We start from the raw sequence: 21174 nt of genomic DNA, 5'->3' as shown, positions 1-21174 counted from the left end.
TGAGCCTGGCCAGTACAGACTTCCTGGGGAAACCTAAGATTGCTGCTGGAAAAGGTATTAGAGAGGCCAGCAGGGGGCGCTCACCCATTAAAATTCCTCCCTTTGGCCCTTCTTAGTCATGGCCTCCTAATAAACCCCATCTGTACATTGGCTCTATAACTCCACTCTCTCCTCTCCATCAATAGCTGGTGAGTTAACTAGTGCACTATGGCTGATGTTGCATTATCCAGGTGGATGCTGCACACTGGTGGATGTTGAGGAGAGTCTGCTGTTTACTGTGTGAAGTGCTTTGAGTGTAGTGTCTGAAAAGCACTATATAAATTCAGCATATTTTTTTATTTTTCATAATTGTATTGTTGCTTGCCTTTTCTGCATATCGCAGCAGCATTTTGTGGTATGTTCTAAAAGCATTGTTTGATTTTGTGTACTTGCTTGTTTTTATTATTAGGGTGGTTACCTTCCCCCATCCCCCTGGAATCAACGCCCCTGATATAACTTATTTTATTTGGAAAAAAAATAGGTTCATATAAAATTACAACAATGTTTATACTTGGCTTGATCAAATATTTTTCCAGCTTTACTGCTGTCTCAATTTAATATCAGCCTCGCAATATTTTTTAAACGTCTGTTTTCTTTGTTTCATCAAATCAGTAATAATATCAGTAGCTAAAATAAAGTCACAATGTGTGATGAGATATTCCTCGAATCTTCCATTAGACTTTCTTCCTTTTACAGGTGACAGAAGATTTCACACATTTATTAGGACGACTGCGTTCTGCTGTTGTTCCTCTGGTTGGTTAACTGTACACAAAACCCTGCCCACCGGAACTAACGGTGCACTTGTCACATATGCTGTATACATGTCAACAATGGCAATAGCGCACGTTGCGACTGAATACGTATTTTCTGATTTTATGTTGAAAGAACAGAGTGAATCTAAGTATAAAGGCGTGCGGCTGGAATTGGCCGTAGACAAACTGGTCAGTTTTATCGCGGTCGGTCTTCCTTTGTTACTCATCTCACTCGCCTTTGCACAAGAAGTCTCAGTGGGTCAGTAACATATTTTATCCATGCTAACTTAATTTTCGTAAGAAGTGAACAGAAATGTGCTTAGAATGTGATAAATGATCAAAATGAATATCCTGTGAGTTCCGAACATGTTTCTTCTCTTAAATGTTGCAGAGCTATCTTAAATTATACAATGAAGAGTTGCTTTGTAACGTCAGTTTAATATATTAGTTTCAAATCTCATTTTGAAATAATGATTACGAAGCCCAATTCTCTCATTTTTTAATTATTTTTTTTTTAAACTTTTGCTTTAAAATAAATAAAACCTTAAAATAGATGAGCTATACAGACAAAGACAAACGCTAAAGTGTTTTGGTAGAAGGTTTGATATTAGCCTATTTCTTTACAGATTGAAGGCCGCATTTTAACATCGATCAAATCTGTCGATTACTGCAACAAAGACACGAGCGAAATTATCCACAATGGGCGCGTCACCGCATAGTGACGCAACCAGAGCGAAATGAGCGTTCACAACACAAAACATATAATGCAATAACGATAAAGATAAATATTGTGATTTTAAGCTAAAGGTTAAGTCATATTTTTCAGGACGAATGAGCATTATGTTGTCCAGGGCGTCCTGTCATAAGGCAATATGAACTTCAGTCAGACGTCTGTAATTCAGTGCACGCGCATACAAGCATATTACCTTAAAGAAATAGCCTGTACTTAAATTCCACCTTTGGCCCACGTCAGTATCGCTTGCTTAAGCAGAGGTGCAGCTCGGAGCAAAACATTTTTTGTGCGTTAAGTTTAAGGATATGTGTGCATGTAAGAGATAGGCGGCTACGTAATTTTCAACACCTAGAGCTTTCGGTTTCTTCAGCTATAAATAGTAAAAACTTGTTGCCTCTTGTTAATTATTCCCTCCTCCTTAGGAACTCAGATCACCTGTTTCCCACCCACTAACTTCTCATGGCGACAGGCATCCTATGTGGACTCCTTCTGCTGGGCTGCAGTGGAGAGCCAGCACAGGGAGGATGGGGCTTACAGCGCCCCCCTTCGACTACACAAGGTAACGTAATGCATTCAGTACCTGAGAGTGCCCTTCAGTTTTATTGGTGATTCACAAACATGTAACAGTAGCCAGCTGAAACGTGCTGTGCAGTGTGTGTAAACCTTACTCCCCTGACCTCAAGAGGCACACTAGCAACTGACACTAGAGGCTGTAGCCTTAAGCCACCTCGTTAGCGTGCCCGCCTCCCATGCTGGAGACGCCGGTTCAAATCCCGCTCGGAGTGGGTTGAGCAGGACCGGTAACAGTGGTGCTGTGACCTGGATGGGAGTGAGCTTTAGGGGGGTGAGTGTAACAGTAGCCAGCTGGTACGTGCTTTACAGTGTGTGTAAACATAACTCCCCTGGCCTCAAGAGGCGCACTAGTGACTGATGCTAGAGGCTGTAGGCTTTAGCCTCCTCGTTAGCACACCCGCCTCCCATGCCAGAGACACTGGTTCGAATCCCATTCAAAGCAGGTTGAACAGGACTGGTAACAAACACAATAATAGGCAACAATATGTCAAAAGAAGTTTCCAGTTTCTTGTTTATCCTTTCATCTGTTTCTTTTCCTGCAGTTCTTTCCTTATATCCTTCTGCTGGTCGCTATCCTAATATATATTCCTACTCTCTTCTGGCGTTTCACGGCTGCCCCTTCCCTCTCCTCTGACCTCAGTTTTATCATGGAGGAACTTGACCGTTGCTACAACCGGGCCATCCGCCTTGCCAAGAGTCTCACATCAAACCTTGAAGGCAAAGACATTGCAGAAGACCCACACAGGTACAGTGCGACTAAATAGTTGAATAGCACGCTAAACTAAACTTCAGCAAAAATCCAGAAATAATGAAAACTTTAATCTTGCAATTCCAAATGTGTCAAATAACATTTTATTCTCCCATTGTTTGTACTTGAATGCTGCCTCTCTATCTGCATAATTAATCATCTTTACTACACATTTAAAGAAAAGGCTTGAATTTAGCTCACCTCCGAGTTGTTTCTCTCGGCAACCCTTGTACATGTTAGGGTACCCATTTGCTTATTACTTCACGAAAAATAAACAGAACATGAAATGTCACATACCGTTACTTAGAAGTGGTGATTATCTTTAAAACGAGCCCCCACACACAGTGTAATCGGATGCATAGATCATTAGATAACAAGCAGAATGTGCATACATCTTGCTATCTGGCTACAAACACGTTAGCGTTCCTGGATCATATGATATAACCGGAAATGCTATAGACTCATGGAATGCTAAACCAATCGGATTGGGTTTAGATTGCTCCAACCAGTGGAGGTAGTCCTCCATATTTAGGCAGAGAGTCATGTGATCAATCACTCTAATTATATATGGCCACCAGGAGATGGTGTTAAGTACATGACACAGACTCAATGATGACTCAAATGGCACAAAATGAAACTCATTACTAATATCATGTCTGTATGCTATGCAAACCTTTAGTCATTGTTGTGTTTGCATGTGTAATACATTCTTATGTACAATTATTATGTTTTATGTTTTGGAGAGGCTTTTGGACACTTGGAACATTTTTGGACACTAGGATAAATTATATTTGTAGTGCTATAGCTTTTGATTGCTTTGCTGTATCGACACAAAAAAAATACTCATTTAAAGAGACATGATTGGGGACAAAAAAACAAAACAAAAAGATTTTCAGAGCTACTTTATGTACAACCTAAGATATATAATGCCAAATCAGACAAAAAAAAAAAAAAAAAGTAAATTTTTCTTAGGCTGAGAGTCTCAGAATTCATCATTATCTTAAAGCTTAAAGGGTTAAACAATATTAAGTGTGTTTTGTCAACATAACAGTGTCATTCTGCTTGGGGAATGCTTTGGGGAAAATAGACTACTTTGCTATTCTAAACTTATCTATCTAAACTATCTTTGTATCTCCTTTATATCTTGAAGCTAACCCAAAATATCCTTTTTAATTTAATCTCTAATCTATCTCCCCTGTGTCTATCTCTGTCTCTCAGTGGTCTTGAGTTGACTGAAGGTTGTTTTAAGTACCCTCTGGTAGAGCTGTTCCTAAAGACAAAACATGCTTCATGGGCTTTGGCTGCAAAATATCTCCTTTGTCGGGTTTTAACACTCCTCACTTTACTGCTGGCTTGCTTTTATCTGACCTACTACATCTTTTGGGTGTCACCCATTGACCAGTTCTACTGTAACCTGCGCACAGGTTTGTTACGTAGATAGCACAATTGTGTCTGTCTCTGTGTGTGCTTGCATGCATCTGATGCACCTGTGTGTGTCTCTTAATCTGTGCTGGTGTTCTAATGATTTTTCTGTTGTTTGTGTAGTGAATTGTGGTTTTTGTGTTGTCTCCAGGTATATTAGTAAATGAGAGTGGGGTACCAGATGCAGTGCAATGTAAGCTAGTAGCAGTGGATGTGTTTCACATCCTAAGTTGCATTAATCTGGCGGTGTATGTACTGTTAGTACCTGTTGTGCTTTACGCTGCCCTCCAACCTGCCCTCCAGCACCATCGTGCTCAGTTCCTCCGTCCGTACCGCCTACTGCCTGCTTTCGGTCATTCCCTGGATTTGCAGCCAACTGCACGGCGCTATGATGACCTTGGTATCTACATGCTGTTCTTGGAGGAGAACTTAAGCGAGCTCAAGAGCTACAAATGTTTACAGGTGTGTGTATACTGCATGTCTGTATATGTCATTTTATGCATCTGTTTTAACTCTTCGTCAGTTTTTTTATACATGGTGTTTGAAAGTGCATTAATTCCCAGATCTGGATGCTGTAATCAGTGAGTGAAAGCAAAATATTTGTGGTGTGTGTATGCAGGTATTAGAGCTGCTGTCAGAGTGTGGGGATGCAGCTTTTGACACCATGTGTCTCCTCAGGACTCTGGGACAAGTGAGGACTGACATGGTGGACAGGAAACAGTACCAAACTGTCGATGGGAAGACTCAGTCAACTAAGACAGAAGTGTCTTCAGAACTAAAGGGTAAATGTGACATCAGTATGTGAAGATATTATATATTTTAGTATGTTACTAATATATATATATATATATATATATATATATATATATATATATATATATATATATATATATATATATATATATTATAATTGTTATTTTTATATTTATTTTATTTGCATTTTTTTATATGAAGGTAATGAACACATCATTTGATATGTCAGAATACAAGTACAAAAAAGCAACAAAGAAAAATAATAAAACGTCTGTCTTGCTACAGAAACTGTTGGTATAGCAGCACATATGAATATTTGTTTTCTCTCTAGACGTTTCTGTTCTGCTGGATGATGGAGTACTGACAGCAAAAAGCTGCAGCTGTGTGAAGGATGTAAGACACAGGGTGGTCTGAGATATATTCAGGTATATATATATATATATATATATATATATATATATATATATATATGACTGTATATGTTCAAAAGCTCTGCTGTTTACACAAAGTGTGAAAGCCAGCCAATCAAATCACTAAAATGTTTAAGTTCAATATACTTTAGCTGTACTGATTTAAAAAAAAAAAAAACTAGTAGCATGTGAGCTGTTTCATTTTTGAAGATTTCCTTAAAATATGAATAAAATCTAACATTATGGAATGCCTTAAACTAACAGTGAGATATTTAATGTTTACATTTACACTATAAATCTTGATAACTAAAAAGTTATCTGGTAGGTGGCCAAATGCAACTAAAGACATGTACCTGCAAAATGAGCAGCATGTTTGTGTATACCTTACACTAATACGTATGGGGTGAATGATTATTATTTATGCATAAGATCAAATGAAATGTTAATATAGGAAGAAGGAATATATTTCTTTATAATGTAACAATGCACTGCCTAAATGCAATAATCAAATGTACAGATTGTAATGTACTATAGATGTAATAATATATTGCAAATTATATGTCACTGACTCTTGTTTTTAGGGGAGCAACAGTTTTTATAATAAGTTAAACATTTTGCTAATTAAATATTTATACATTTAATCTATACAGACCTATTGTTTAAGAAATGCTTTTCAATTATGTATCTCTTATTTATTTATTTTTATTATTATTTTTTTGTATATATGTAGTTTCATAGTTCCTTACATTCTTACCTTGAATCCATCAGAGATATTAAAATTAATTGCATGTCTTATTGAATTGAACACTTCTAGAACACTGCTAGACAAATTTAAATGAATAAATCTCTGTACATGAAAAGTGTGGTGTTTGTTTATAGCTGTAACTCTTAAAATGATTTAAAATGGACTGCAGTCATGAAACAGAATGTAATCTAAAAAAGAAAAGGTTTCAATAATCTCTGTTCTTTCCATAAAATGTTTTTTCTCTGTTACAATATTTCTTTAAATCATGAGGTTCCATTACTTATATATTTATCATATTAAATATTCAGATATATTTGCACTTAACGAGCTTTGCTCTGCCTCTCAGCTAAATATATATCTCTTATTGAGAGAGAAACATATTTAATACCATTTTTCTATATATTGTTTTATGAGAAAATGTGTTGCACAGTTAACTAACAAGCAGGCATACATTACATTGATTGTGGATTCTCATAAAGGGCTGAGGGGCTACAAAGTTTACAAGGAGGTATTTTCAAAAATATATAATAATACATTTTTTGCACTTTGGACCTAAACACATTATCTATAACTTCTAACATGAATATCCTGGAATGTTGTAGAACATTTTGGAAAGTAAAGTATGCAGTACTGTTGTTTGCTATTAAATCTTTAAAAATGTGGGAAATTAAATTACAACCAGGTCACACAAATAAGGACCAGAATGTGTTTGTCTTTTTTGAGTGTAATACTGCTCAGTCATTAATTTGAATTGGCTGGGTAAAGGCAGCTAATGTAGCATGGCTGATTGGACAGTCACTTAAAGGGGCTTAAAAGGAGTGTGTTTTCACAAACAAGACTCATTTTCCAATGATTCAGACATGTAGAGCAAAACCTGGTTGAAAACAACATCACCAGTTTAAATATAAAAGTGAGAAGGGCACGTTGTTTGACCCAAACCATCTCGCCTCTCTCAGCTCCTCTGCTATATCCTGTGTATTTGTTGTCCTCTGTTTCAAGAACAGGTAAGAGTCTGAAGTGAATAGTAAATAAACAATAAACGCTCACAACTTTTTCTCATTTATAAAGAGATGAGGCGATCACTGTTCATGACACTTTTTTGCACTTGGATTGTGTATGCATCCAAGTGCACAAAGTGTCATGAACAGTGATTGCCTCATCTCTAACAATTTTATGAACGATGCAGCTTTGTGTCTCTTTCAGTGTGATTATGGCAGTGTGGCTCCAGGCTGGTTCTTTGCTGTTCCTGTTGGCTGTCTCTATTGTAAACACAAATGGAGAAACCCAGCATCGTCTGTGAGGATCTGACCTTGTTGGAGCATTTATGCGGGTCTGTGAAAGCTCTAAGAGAGATGTTGACCAACTCCTGGGTAAGAACGAATATATTTCAAGTAGAGGAACTGTGGTGTACTGGTCAGATACTAGTCCTATACTTTAAATAATGTATTTGATAAAAAAGTTTCTAATTTATATGTTCTGAAATACAAACAGAGCATATAGAGGATAGAAAAACAAAAATATTGGTTAAAGCAGGTTTTCATTATTGAAGTTTTAGATATTTAATTTACCCACAGAAAGGTAAGACAATAATTGTGTACAATAGTGAAAGGCTGGAAGGCAAATAATGCAAAATACTCCCAATAACAAATATATGGTAAAATAGTAAAACAGGGTTTACTGGATGTCAACAAGTCTAAACCTCCAGGATTTTGAGGAAAATCTGATTTAGTTTTTACCCAAGTTGTAGTAATGACCTGATCATCTGCAGTTTTTCTTTACTGAATAGGGGCAATTGCAAAGAAATGCCACAAATAGTTTTGGTTCAATTTCACACTTATATTAAACTACTAGACTAATATCAAAGGTAACTGTAACAAGTTTCCAGTGAGGAAGGGACGGAAACAGCAACAGGGTTCAGGTAAGGTTGTTTTTAATTCTCCCACACTAATTCACACACTAATATACGACAATAGCTTCTTGGCCTTTGTGTCGGGCTCTCCCTTGGGCTCTGTTGCTGCTGCTTTTTATGCCGCTCTCCTCAAGCTACTGCAATTAAAGACAGGTGTTAGAAATAATTTAGCTCAGGTGTGAGCGCCCTTACCGCTTTTCTCTCCCGGACGGGCGCTTGACCACGCCCCCGCTGCCACAGTCTTCTTCTAAGGAAGATGTGTTAACTAATCAGTATGTAATAGCATTTTATAGTTGTATAAAAAATATATAGCATAAAGTGTTACCATATCAAAGTATTGCCTTATTCTTTTCCAGGTTTTATTCCTTCTCAATCCGGCCTGGAAAATGTGGTGTCTGACTTTGCATTTAAAGATCACGCTGAGCTGATAAGGAAGAGAGGCATTGTGGAGCAGTGTTGCTTCAACACATGCACATACACTGAACTGAAGAATTACTGCTAAAGAACCTGCACATTTCTAATGACAACTGCCAAAGACACCACCTGTTTAAAGATTCGTATCAGCTTTAACTCTCTTGATTTGTGCTTTTCTGAGAAAATAAAATGTTATTAAATGAACACAGAACGTGTTTTAGGTATCTGTCTAATATCTGTATTCATTATTGCAGCATGCAGAGTGAACGAAAATAAGCAATATAAAAATTGTAGCCATTTAATTGGAAAAACAATAGACAAATGATTTGACGTGTTAAGAACCATACGATAAAAAGGAACAAATCAAAATAGTTCAGTACCATATTAATTCTCCTGAGATTTAGACTTCTCAGATTCTGACTGGACCTGATTTTTTTGGCAAACCTCTAGAAATGGAGTCAGTTTACAAGAAAATAAAGTTAAACTTTCCTCTAGCCCTATACTGTTCTGTAGCTTCCCCACCTGCTACACTAGGTACAGCATCTTTCCCACAAATTGCATACTATCCTCTCAAATGGTATTCGTGCACAGATGCACATATCCACACACACAAACAATCTGATTTTACAGTATAAAATAGGGTACATGGGGGCTAAAGGCTCCCCAATATTAAAATACCTATTGCATTTAATTAGATGGCAGAAGAAAATATAAGGTTACGACTGGTTAAAATTTCTCATTCCCTTCTTTCAGGGAACCAGGGATACAGACATTACCTTAACATTCGCTTTCAAGTAAGTCATTCCTACACTGCATCATAGCTGACACTATGGGGAATGTATACCGTCACGCCGGGGTACTGATTTGCATGAGCAACGATGCCTACTAGCCAATAGGGCAGTTAAAGACACAGACAGAGTCTCCTCTTTGTAACAGTACAAGAAGGGTGGAGCAAAACAATGAATGGATACATATATAGGGATGATGGCAACCGGTTTGGGTAGTGCAATATCACAGGATGCTTTAAACCACTAACGTGTGTGAATATGGATATAAGGATGTGGCAGGCTGGAGGTCGTGTCTGGGTCGTGATTCTGCACTCCCAGCCCCTAATTAGGCTGATGAATAAAGGGGGGATAAAGGTGACCGGAGACAGCAGTGCGACAGCGAGAAAGTTACGGCAGCGGCCCGACATCTGCGTTTGTATTTGTCTTTTGGTTAAGTTTATTATTAAAATGTTATTTATATTATCTAGCGGTTCTCGCCTCCTCCTTTCCCTTCAACTGTGTTACACTGTGTGGCAGCGGGGGCGTGGTCAAGCGCCCGTCTGGGAGAGAAAAGCGGTAAGGGCGCTTACACCTGAGCTAGATTATGTCTAACACCTGTGTCTAATTGCAGTAGCGTGAGGAAGTGTGTAACACTTTCCACTAAGGAAGGGACAGGAAACAGCGTCAAAGGTAAGGCTTCTTTTAATCTTTTTTTACTTTCACACAATATTATCACACAATTCGTTTCTCTTGGCTTGGTGTCGGGCTCTCCCTCTTGAGGCTCTCCGTTTGCTGCTTTTTATGCCGCTCTCCTCACGCTACTCCTCTCTCCCAGACGGGCGCTTGACCACGCCCCCGCTGCCACACACTGGTTTACAGGCGATAACCGGCTTGCTAATACAAATAATACTTAAATGATAAACTTAACCAAAAAGACAAATACACACAGGTGTCGGGCAGCAACTCTCTCTCTGTCGCACTGCCGTCTCTGGTCACCTTTATCCCTCTTGGGCTTCATCAGCCTAATTAGGGGCCGGGTGTGCAGAATCACAACCCGGCCCCGCCCGAGAAATCCTGAAGTATAATAACCTGCGCCCTGAAGGGAGTGGTAGCGTGGAACATGGCTTGCACATATCAGTAGGAGATATTTCGCCTTTTAATATTCTCCTGGACAATTTATGTATGCCACAACCACTGTGTTGTCGGTTCAGATCAGGATATGAAAACCCTAGATGACTGGCCAGAAAGCCATCAATGCTAGAAATACAGCAAGTAGTTCCAGACAATTTATGTGCTAGGTTGTTTGCACATCTGTCCAGGTGCCAAAGGCTGGATGTCCATTGCACAGGTCTCCCCAGCCTGTGTACAGTAGTTACACATACACAAACACAGTAAATGCAGTAGCGTTTATGAATACTCTTCATAAATTCAAAGGATACAGCACTGATGATGCGCAACATGCAGTAGACAAAAATGTGTCCACTAAAACACACATCAATCCATGAGCCGTCGATGTTTAGTCACAATGGCAAAGCATCAATAAGCGGTCTTCACCGGAGCACCACAGGTAGTAGACTAAACAATCCACCTGCTGTGAAGATGTGCAAACCTTGATGGCGAATCCAAGCTTGAAAATCCAAAGGTGTGCAGAGTACAAAGAGAGATATCTCTACCCAAAAGGAGAAAATTCTGACCAGACAACGCTGCATGCAACCGTATATACGCCTGATGAAGAGAGCGATGGAGGTGAAACACAAATCTCTATCTGCCAATTAAATTTACTGTGATTTTAAAGAGTTTTAGAGATCGATTACACATGCGGAGATAACCATAAAGCATCAGCTGACAGAGGGTCGAAATGATTGTCTTGAAAGGGAACTTTTACGGCACCTTTCTAAATCCCGTAACACTGCAACAAATTGTTTAACAGTAGTGGGAAGTAGGTTTGGGATCGATGCCTTATTATAGAGATATATCAGCATTTTTTCAGATATAAATATAGCTACTCGTTGCACAATAGTCTTTGTTTCTTCAAACATAAGTGTGAGCAGAAGGGTAAACTAAAGGGGGTTGCACACTGAACGCATCTGGAGGATGACATCGTGCATTCTAAAATTTGAATCAATTATTTTCTGTGTAGGTCAGGGACTCAAAAGTCCAAGGAAGAAAAAAGAAAAAATTAACAAAGTGTTTTGCAGAACATAACCGCAAACGGGAATTAAGCCATTTCTAATCATTCAACTAGCAACGTTACACAGATTCATACTCTAACCTGCAAACTCATCAATGTCACTGTTCATTCTTGACGAAGTAAATAAACCTTCAGAACTTTTGTGTGTATGGTGACTAGATCCACAACTTAGACTGAACTGCCATCTGCACTGCATCATCGTGTCCTGTGTTGTGATACGTGTGCCTAGTCCACTTCTCTTTTGGCTTCAGCAAATCTTTTATCACTCTTTTTTGGTCTCCCAACGCTATTACACCAGACTACATTAAACGGAATGCCAACCAACAGTGAATTAGAAAGCAGAAAATTAGGCATCTTATTTAAATGTTGACTTATGTTATTATATCGATGCCTCAAAAATGTATCGATAAAATACTTGTCGATCAATAATCTATATATTGATATTTTATAACATGTCTAGTGGGAATGGATTTATGGATGTGGAAAGTGGGCCAATTTTTACTGCTGGAAAAGGTGATGGAGATTCATTTGTGGAATAGGTATGCACTAAAATTGTAACTCTAAAATGAACACTGTTGATTTTCTACAAGCAGAAAATCAATTGAAATAATGTAAACTGAGACATCCATAGACAGTTTTGGCCAAGTTTTATAACTTTTTTATTACTTTTTAAAAATTATGTTACTCCATTAATGTTCAGTACATATAATTTTTTTCTCTGTCATTATACACTTTGTTATCACAACAAAATTCCCCAAGATTTTCATTGAGGGAGGTCTTTAGTGCTGTTATATAATAATCAAGAACTCTTTTTTAATGGTTTTCATTAAAGGTCAAAAATTACCCAAAGGACTAAAGGACAATGCAGTTTCTTAAGACAGGGTTAAAATTATGGTTAAAAATGTCACCAAGATGGACCACAAGAATAAACAATATTAAATTATAGAAATTACACTTGAGTGACTTTGTAGGACAATAATTATACCTCACTCTTTGGTACACTGCAACATCTGGACAGACCAGGGACATATGCAAGGATCCTTTTTGTGGACTTAAGTTTGGCTTTCAACACCATCATCCCAGCTATTCTCCGGACTAAATTAAACCAACTCTCTGTTCCCACATCTCTCTGTCACTTCCAGCACTTGTACAATCATCACTGGTGCCCCCCAGGGATGTGTGCTATCTTCACCCTGTATACAAATGACTGCACTACCAAGGACCCCGGAAGTGAATGGGACCAATCCATAAATGGTAAAATACTGACTTTTTCAAAAGTATAGCCACAAAAAGTAAACAATATGCATGTTAAAATGATTTTAGTTTAATAAAACTGAGTATTATCCTTTTCTGTGTAAGTTATTTATAAGTATATATATTTAAAAATTGCCAAAATTGCACAATCCCAGACAAAGTTTCATTCACCATCATTACAAAATGACATATCATCTGGTTTTATGCAGATTTATTACAGGCTTCTCTGCAATATTCGATTCTGATTGGTCAATTGCGCTGTGTAGCGGTCTGATATTTCTGAATAACAAATGCATTTCTGAGGATTAACTCACTCTACGATCTCTACAGGTAAGCTAATAAAATAATGTTTCGGAAATCAGCTCGACGCCGGGACAGTGTCCTGTTCTGATGAAACGACTAGGAATTTCCCTGTTTATTCTATTTTTAATTAAAGCCCATTGATTGCATTCCTGTGTTTGGGTCCTACTTCCAAGCTTGTGACTCTAGGACCCACATGGAGGAATACACATTAGACATATTATAGGCAAACGTTTACTCTTGTTCTAATTCTATCTAACATTCAACAAACTGGCCATGTTTGCCTTCAGATATTTCAAGCGATGACTTACTTTTAATTATTAAGAGCCTGATGAAAGGAAAACAACATTTTGGTAGAAAAAGGTCTTAACTCAATAAAGTGGTCTACTCATGGATACAGTAACAAGATTATAACTAGGTCTATAAAAATAAGTATTATTTAATGAGTTGAATACAAAAAAAAAATTATATATATATATATAATTTCTATATAGATAGATATAGATATAGATATATATGTCATCAGACTCTCACTCCAACAAGGTAACCAAAATTGGCAAGCCTGCGTTAATCATGTCCTGGTTATTGAAAATTCCTATATTTGTCTGTACTGAATTATGCATACATGCAATATGTTATTGGAGTGGCAGGGTCAGTGTCACTTACAGTAATAATGAGAGTTGTGGAAAGCACATGCCAAACTGTGAATACTGCATGTAACGTCTTTTTAATGTCTGGTTTAACCAAACCAGCTCATCTGTCTCTGAACAAAATCTTTCATTCATTCATATTTTCACAACATATTACATTACATTACAATTGTTTTCTTTTACTTTCCTTACTCCAAATTCATTGTTTGGAGAAAGGAAAGAAAGAAAAAAGCAATCAGAAAAGGAATTTTAAGCCTCCTGTATAATTGTATCTAAATACTTTCTGTCTACTGCTTCCTGTGGCTGTGTGATTATTAATTTTTATTTTTCTCTTAAATTATAATTTTGGGCAAAATTATTATTGGGCATTTCTTTCTTTTCTTTCATTCTTTTCTTTCAATCATCTCTCATATACAGAATATATGTAATATATATATCTCAGGCACGTGCTCTGGGCATTGAGACTGGGCAAGTATGAAGATTTTGAATGCACATTATTAAACGCTGTGCCCAAAACACATTATACTGGTGAATGTAATGTCACAGAAATGTAATAGACGTAAATTGTTGCCTTAGAACCCACCAGTCAATGAAAACAATTATGTCACAGTGGAGAAATTCATTACCAAGTTGTTTTAAATTCAGGACAGTAATACTGCTCATATCACACAATAAAAGATTATAATATATTGAGCCAAGTACGTTTATGTCCATTAAATCAAATGAACCATAGTGGCAGAAGTACTTTTGACATACAACAAAAAGAAAAAGAAAATATTGCCAGTTACTAGCAGGCTATATGTTTCAACACCGTAATAGGCCTCACACATCACTCTTCCCACAGCTCTGAAACACTGAAATGGACAAATAATATAACCACCAAAGACAACAAACTTAACCTGAATGCTCAAGGCAAATGTATCGTAAACGCTGCAGTCATCCATTAATATATTTTTTTAAACAGACACTGCACCCTAATATTAGCACAACAAAACAGAAATAATACAAGAAGGACATGATTTCGAGATCACCACTTCATAGACTCGGACTAACCAAAAACAATGACCTATTATTCTTGACCTTGTATCAATAACACAGATTTTTAATAAATATATTAACTTACCTTTACTATAACACAAAATTCCATGCGTCTCTCCTTGCGAATGAACATCTCTGTCAATTTGTTGTATAAGTCACAGGCTTGTTGAAGTTTCAATAGCCTCTTTCTCGATTTTTAACTGAAATTAACTTCTGCATGGGTCGTCAGTGCTTTCACTATATGTTATATATCTAGAGATGAACATAGTTTGGTGCAAAAACTGCGAATCAATCCCAGAACAACAGCAAAGGACCTTGTGAAGATGCTGGAGGAAACAGGTAGACAAGAATCTATATCCACTGTAAATTGAGTTCTATATCAATATTCAACTGTTCAGCAAGGAGGAAGCCACTGCTCCAAAACCAAGATAAAAAAGTTTGACTTCAGTTTGTAAGTGCACATGGGGACAAAGATCTTAATATCTGGAGAAATGTCCTCTGATAAAACAAAAATTTACTGTTTGGCCACAATGACCAATGTTATGTTTGGAGGAAAAAGGGTGAGGATTGCAAGCCAAAGAACACCATCCCAACCGTGTAGCATGGGGGTGGCAGCATCATAATGTGGGGGTGCTTTTCTGCAAGAGGGACTGGTGCACTTCACAAAATAGATGGCAACATGAGGAAGGAAAATGATGTGGATATATTGAAGTAACATCTCAAGACATCAGCCAGGAAGTTAAAGCTCGGTTGCAAATGGGTCTTCCAAATGGACAGTGACCACAAGCATACCTCCAAAGTTGTGGCAAAAAGTCAAGGTATTGGAGTGGCCATCACAAAGCCCTGACCTAAATCCGATAGAAATTTTGTGGGCAGACCAAATGTGTGTATGAGCAAGGAGGCATACAAACCCGACTCAGTTACACCAGTTCTGTCTGTAGGAATGGGCCAAAATTGCAGCTACTTATTGTGAGAAGTTTATGGAAAGATACCCAAAAGGTTTGAACCAAGTTAAACAATTTAAAGGCAATGTTACCAAATACTAACAAAGTGTATGTAAAATACTGACCCACTGGGAATTTGATGAAATAAATAAAAGCTGAAATAAATAATTCTCTCTACAATTATTCTGACATTTCACATTCTTAAAATAAAGTAGTGATCCTAACTGATATAAGACAGGGAATGTTTTCTACAATTAAATGTCAGGAATTGTGAAAAACTGAGTTGAAATGTATTTGGCAAAGGTGTGTGTAATTATGTGTTTTTACAGTTCTATAAAGAAATTAGCCATCACACTAACGAGCATACATATATCACAATCTTATAAAAGATTAAAGGACTGCTTTACAATGCTGTATTTTCATACCAAAAATGACAATTTCAGAAATATTATAATATTAACAATATTTCAAGTAAATTTAGTTTTTTTTTACTTTTAACTAACACTATATTATCTCTACAACTTCTATGCTGAATATTTTTTAACTCTGTGAAACATTATGACAGTATATGGTAGTTTGAAATGAAATCTTTTAAAACATTAAACAATACGACAATCCAGCTTGTTTGCTAGAAAATGTCACACTGAGAACGTCACAAACTTTACTTATGACTAATGAGGCATCTATTTACTCATCCCATGTCCTTCGAGAATGGGCAACAAGGAGACATTCTGATGTTTCACTCAAATGATCTTTACTAAGAAACCCCACCACCTGTCACCTGCTGCTGCTCCTTATTAACCAAATTCATCAAGAAGATCCATGATCAGGCAATACTGTGTAAAATTCATTTGTCAACAATTATTAACAATGAACAAAACTGACTTCAGGTTGACAACACAGGGTACAAGACCTGCACGAGCACCAGAATGTGTTTGTCCATCATGAGCGTAATACTGCTCAGACGTTAATATTAATTGATTGGGTAAACACAGCTAATGTGGCTTGTGTAATTGGACAGGCACTTAAAAGATCTAGAGTGTGTTTGTGCACACAAGACTCGGTTTTCCGCTGATTAAGGCAAAGTTTGCAGACCCTGGTTGAATCCAGCATCACTTGCTTAGATATAAAAGTGAGAAGGACACGTTACTCGTTCCAAACCACCTCAACTCTCCTGCTCCTCTACCATCTACTTCTGTAGTTCTCGTCCTCTGCATTAAGAACAGGTAAGAAACTGACAGGATGGTAAATCAACAAAAACCTTTTCCTCATTTCTAAAGAGAGGAGACAATGACTTTTAATGATACTATGTGCATGTGGATGCATACATACAATTTTAAGAACGCTTGATGTTTGTTTTATTAATTAAAAGAGCATATGTTATTCTTTCTCTCAGTGTGATTATGGCAGTGTGGCTCCAGGCTGGTGCTTTGCTGTTCCTGTTGGCTGTCTCTAGTGTCAACGCAAATGGAGGGGCCCCGCAGCATCTGTGTGGATCTCACCTGGTTGATGCGCTCTATCTGGTCTGTGGTCCAACAGGCTTCTTCTATAACCCCAAGAGAGATGTTGACCCCCTCCTGGGTAAGAAAGAATATGTTTCTAGAAAAACTACTAATATGGGAAAAGATACTGAGAAATTGATTCTTTTTATACATCAGAGACATTCTGGTCTGCTTCTATTTAAAGAAATATTACAACATCCAATATACTGTAATATTTCTCTACCTGTAAAAACAGCTCTTAAAGAAGAAACAGCATCATGTACAACTCAACTCTCAGCACTACTCTCATACACTGGATCTAGTACATTTACATTTACATTTATTCATTTGGCAGACGCTTTTATCCAAAGCGACTTACAAAAGAGGAAAATATAAGCTAATCATCTTAAGGAGACAGTGGTACGAAAAGTGCCATACAACAAAGTTTCACTATCATCAGAATAGTATACAAAACAGATAGTGTTTTGTTCATAAACAAATATATTTATTTATTTATTTTTAATGAAACTTATAAGTATGTTGTCGTTCACCTCCATCATTTCGGTAGTGAACAATTCTGTATTTTTAAAAAAAATCAATTGAGTCAATAGGCGTTTTTCCACCATTAGGCCACCATCAGGCCATGGGGAACCAGGGCCTTCTATACGAATCTGAGCTTGTTAACATCGTTACAGTTTCTTTTTCACTGTGGTACTAGAAAAGACTGAGCAACTGACCAATATAGAGTTGCCAAGTCCCTACAGGCATTCCACCAGAATGGTTCTCTATCATGAGAACGGTTAGCTAATTCCTGTGGAAAAGTGCTTAAAAGAATAGTTACCCCAAAATCATTTACTAAGCCTCATACCGTCTCTAACTCGTATGACTTGCATATTTCTGTGGCACATTCATGAAGATTTTTTTGATGGAGATACAGTAAAAGGTCAATGGGGTCTAAAACTTTATAGCTTCAAAAAGGACATAAAGGCAGCATAAAGGTAATCTATATCTTCTGAAGTGATAAAATCGGATTTGGGTGAGAAGTCGACCACAATGTGACTCCTTTTACACTATAGGCTCTTTGGCTTATACTGCAGGCTCTTTGGAGTGATCACGATTTGATGCTCGATTACACTTCCTTGCTCTCGAAGCTGTTTACACGGCACGCACTCTGTGTATATACACTTGCTGTGCACGTGCTTTGCGTAGCCTATGCGCCAAGTGCGGGGAAGTGTATTTGAGCTTCTCATCGTCATTGTGCAAAGGAGATTGGAGATATCACTGCCAATTGTAGAAATAGTCACATTTTGGTCTGTTTCTCACCCAAAACCGATTGTATTACTTTGTAGATTAAACCATGTGAGTCATATAGATTAACTTTATGCTGCATTTATGTCCTTTTGGAGCTTGAAAGTGTTGTAACCTATTGAGGTAGTGTATGGATAAAAACACTTCATATCGTCATCAAACTATCTTCATTTGCGTTCCACATTATAAAGAAAATCATGCAAGTTTAAGCATAAATTTGGGTAATTGATGAGAGAATTGTCATTTTGGGTGAAATACTCCTTTAACAATGATTGCATGACTCACTCATAACATAGAAGATGCTCATTTGTCACTAACAACTGGTGTAAAAATGTACTGAATGAATGCTGGTGTTCATTAATCACAAAGAAGTGCCACAATTAGAATTGGCTCAATTTTACAATAACATTAAACTACTAGACTAATAACAAAAAAATTTGCATTCTTTTCCAGGTTTCTTTCCTCCTAAATCTGGCCTGGAAAATGAGGTGGCTGACTTTGCATTTAAAGATCATGCTGAGCTTATAAGGAAGAGAGGCATTGTGGAGCAGTGTTGCCACAAACCCTGCAGCATCTTTGAATTGCAGAATTACTGCAATTAAAGAACCTGCACATATCTAGTGACAACTGCCAATGACACCACCTGTTTACAGACAGGTATCAGCCTTAAAACACTGTTTTTCATAGAAAATACATTTTCAAATTAAACCATGAAGTTTTTTCATTTGTATCTCTAAAGTGCCTTAATTTGTATTATCCATCATTGCAGAATGAAAAGTGAACAGAATAAGCAATTTAAAAAGTGCAGACATCCCTCATGCACTGTTTGGTCATTTCTGACATAAATCAATTTTGTTTCTTCAATAAAACTGGTTTCCTTTAACTGACATGTATGAGACTTGGTGACTTATCATCCATTTGATATCTGAACACACACAGACAAATTGGAGTTGATTCAATCAGTCTGTGGTAGAAGAAAAAAGAAGTTACAATTGTACTGTTCTCAGTCAAAAGTTACACACTAGGAAATGAATGGGATACACTAAAATCTTTATTTTTTATTTTTTATTTTTTATCATATAAAATCTAAAAAACAGCCACAATGCAGACAAACACACACAGACATGTAGGGGTGAGACTACCAAACATCAAGAGTGCAAAACACACACACACACACACACACACACACACACACACACACACACACACACACACACACACAAAACTGAACTGGACTATAAAACTGATTTTTTTTTTTTTTTTTTTTTTGGACAAAAAAAGAAATAATTTATAAAAAACAATAAATCAGCAACAATGCAGAACACACACACACACCACAATGATTTGGTGAGACATTAACACATCTACAATGCTGAACACACACACATACTTGTTACAACCAGGGATACATTTGGTTATTATTTGTTATTCTGCTGTTCTACTAAAAAATAACCTAAACAAAGAAAATCAATCAAAATGCTCAACTTTGATAAAAGTAGTCTTTGATAATGTTTAAATATATATCTAAATGCAGAACTTGTGACAAAATCTAGAAATCTTCTAGTCAACCAGGGATGAATAAGTAGCTCTCTGCAGTCACCAAGTGTTTATACTTGGAATTTCATCTGGTTTTTAATTTTATAAAGGATTTTTAAAGATTTCAAAATATTTGTATTTTTAATCTTATATTCAACATTCTCAGATAACTTTTTTCTTCTGCAGTATAGCTGCTAAAGAAAATGTGTGTTGTTTTAAAAGAGTTTGAGACATTTTCAGGTATATTGGAAAACAAGCCAAAATAAAAACAAATCAAAAACATATATTATAGCAGTGTGTAATGGGTGAAGACTTCCTCTTTCCCCTTTCTGTTCACTTCAATCCATCTTTACTCACAAAAAAACGAACTCTCTCGTATTATTAAAGCTCCGTATTGCCAATTCTCTTCATAATAAGAAATGCACATTGACATATAATATGATTCAATAAGTCGCGAGCCATCACGTTATAATCTAGCTGCATTAAGCGCGTGCACAAGGCATGAGTGAGCATCAGCCGGATGCGGTTTCAGTCTCTCCCCCTTAGATCGGAACATTCGCGCAACTCATAGAAGAGGCACTGACCGCACAGAGAAATTCAGAGTTTGTAGTTATTTACATGACTTGCTTCCTTATTATTTGAACTTTCATAAAGCTATAACGCATTAAATATAATTTCATTTAAGATGTAATGCTGTGTTGTTTCCTTTAAAGACGCTCGACATGCAAGTTTTGCTTCAGCGGAGCAGCAGCTCCACTAATTCCACAAGGAGAGTGCTTCTGTATTATTTTGGGATGTTTAGTCCCCATATGTGTAAAGAGGTTAGCCAACCATAATAGAGGCATTTACATATCCAAATCCTGGCATCCACATTACAGCATCCAATGAAAAGCAACAAAGGGAGGGATTCATATTTTTTAATTAAATGTTTAACAAGACACAAGAGCATCAGTGAGGCCAGGCACTGACATTGGGTCATTTATATGGCCTAGCTTGCAGTTCCAATTCATGCCAACGGTGTTCAACAAGGGGTTCAGCTCTGGGCTTATGTTCTCGCTGAAACAGATCCAAAGAGAAACTGTTTACAAAGTCTGGTGTGGCAGAACTTGCCTGGCCTGCATAAGCCCAGAGCTGAACCCCTTGTTGAACACCGTTGGCATGAATTGGAACTGCAAGCTAGGCCATATAAATGAAAGTCTGGTGTGGC

General features: G+C 37.2%; 2 protein-coding genes across 2 annotated transcripts; both read left to right on the top strand.

Annotated features, from left to right (window-relative positions):
- The first annotated feature begins 857 nt into the window (after positions 1–857).
- Positions 858–6441, top strand: LOC127630401 (pannexin-1-like). Its single transcript, XM_052107875.1, has 7 exons — positions 858–1050; positions 1947–2083; positions 2640–2842; positions 4064–4269; positions 4419–4729; positions 4887–5049; positions 5352–6441. Exons 1-7 carry the CDS (start codon positions 861–863, stop codon positions 5432–5434), a joined length of 1293 nt encoding a protein of 430 aa, XP_051963835.1. The 5' UTR covers positions 858–860; the 3' UTR covers positions 5435–6441.
- Positions 6442–16811: 10370 nt separating this feature from the next.
- LOC127631201 (insulin-like) lies at positions 16812–19304 on the top strand. The gene is made up of 3 exons (XM_052109245.1): positions 16812–16868; positions 17039–17223; positions 18885–19304. Exons 2-3 carry the CDS (start codon positions 17046–17048, stop codon positions 19031–19033), a joined length of 327 nt encoding a protein of 108 aa, XP_051965205.1. The 5' UTR covers positions 16812–16868; positions 17039–17045; the 3' UTR covers positions 19034–19304.
- The last annotated feature ends 1870 nt before the right edge of the window (positions 19305–21174 follow it).

Source organism: Xyrauchen texanus, chromosome 3 (genome assembly GCF_025860055.1).
Source record: "Xyrauchen texanus isolate HMW12.3.18 chromosome 3, RBS_HiC_50CHRs, whole genome shotgun sequence".
NCBI classification, from domain to species: Eukaryota; Metazoa; Chordata; class Actinopteri; order Cypriniformes; family Catostomidae; genus Xyrauchen; species Xyrauchen texanus.
Note: the sequence above shows the minus strand (reverse complement) of the source record. Positions and strands in the feature narration are given on the sequence as shown.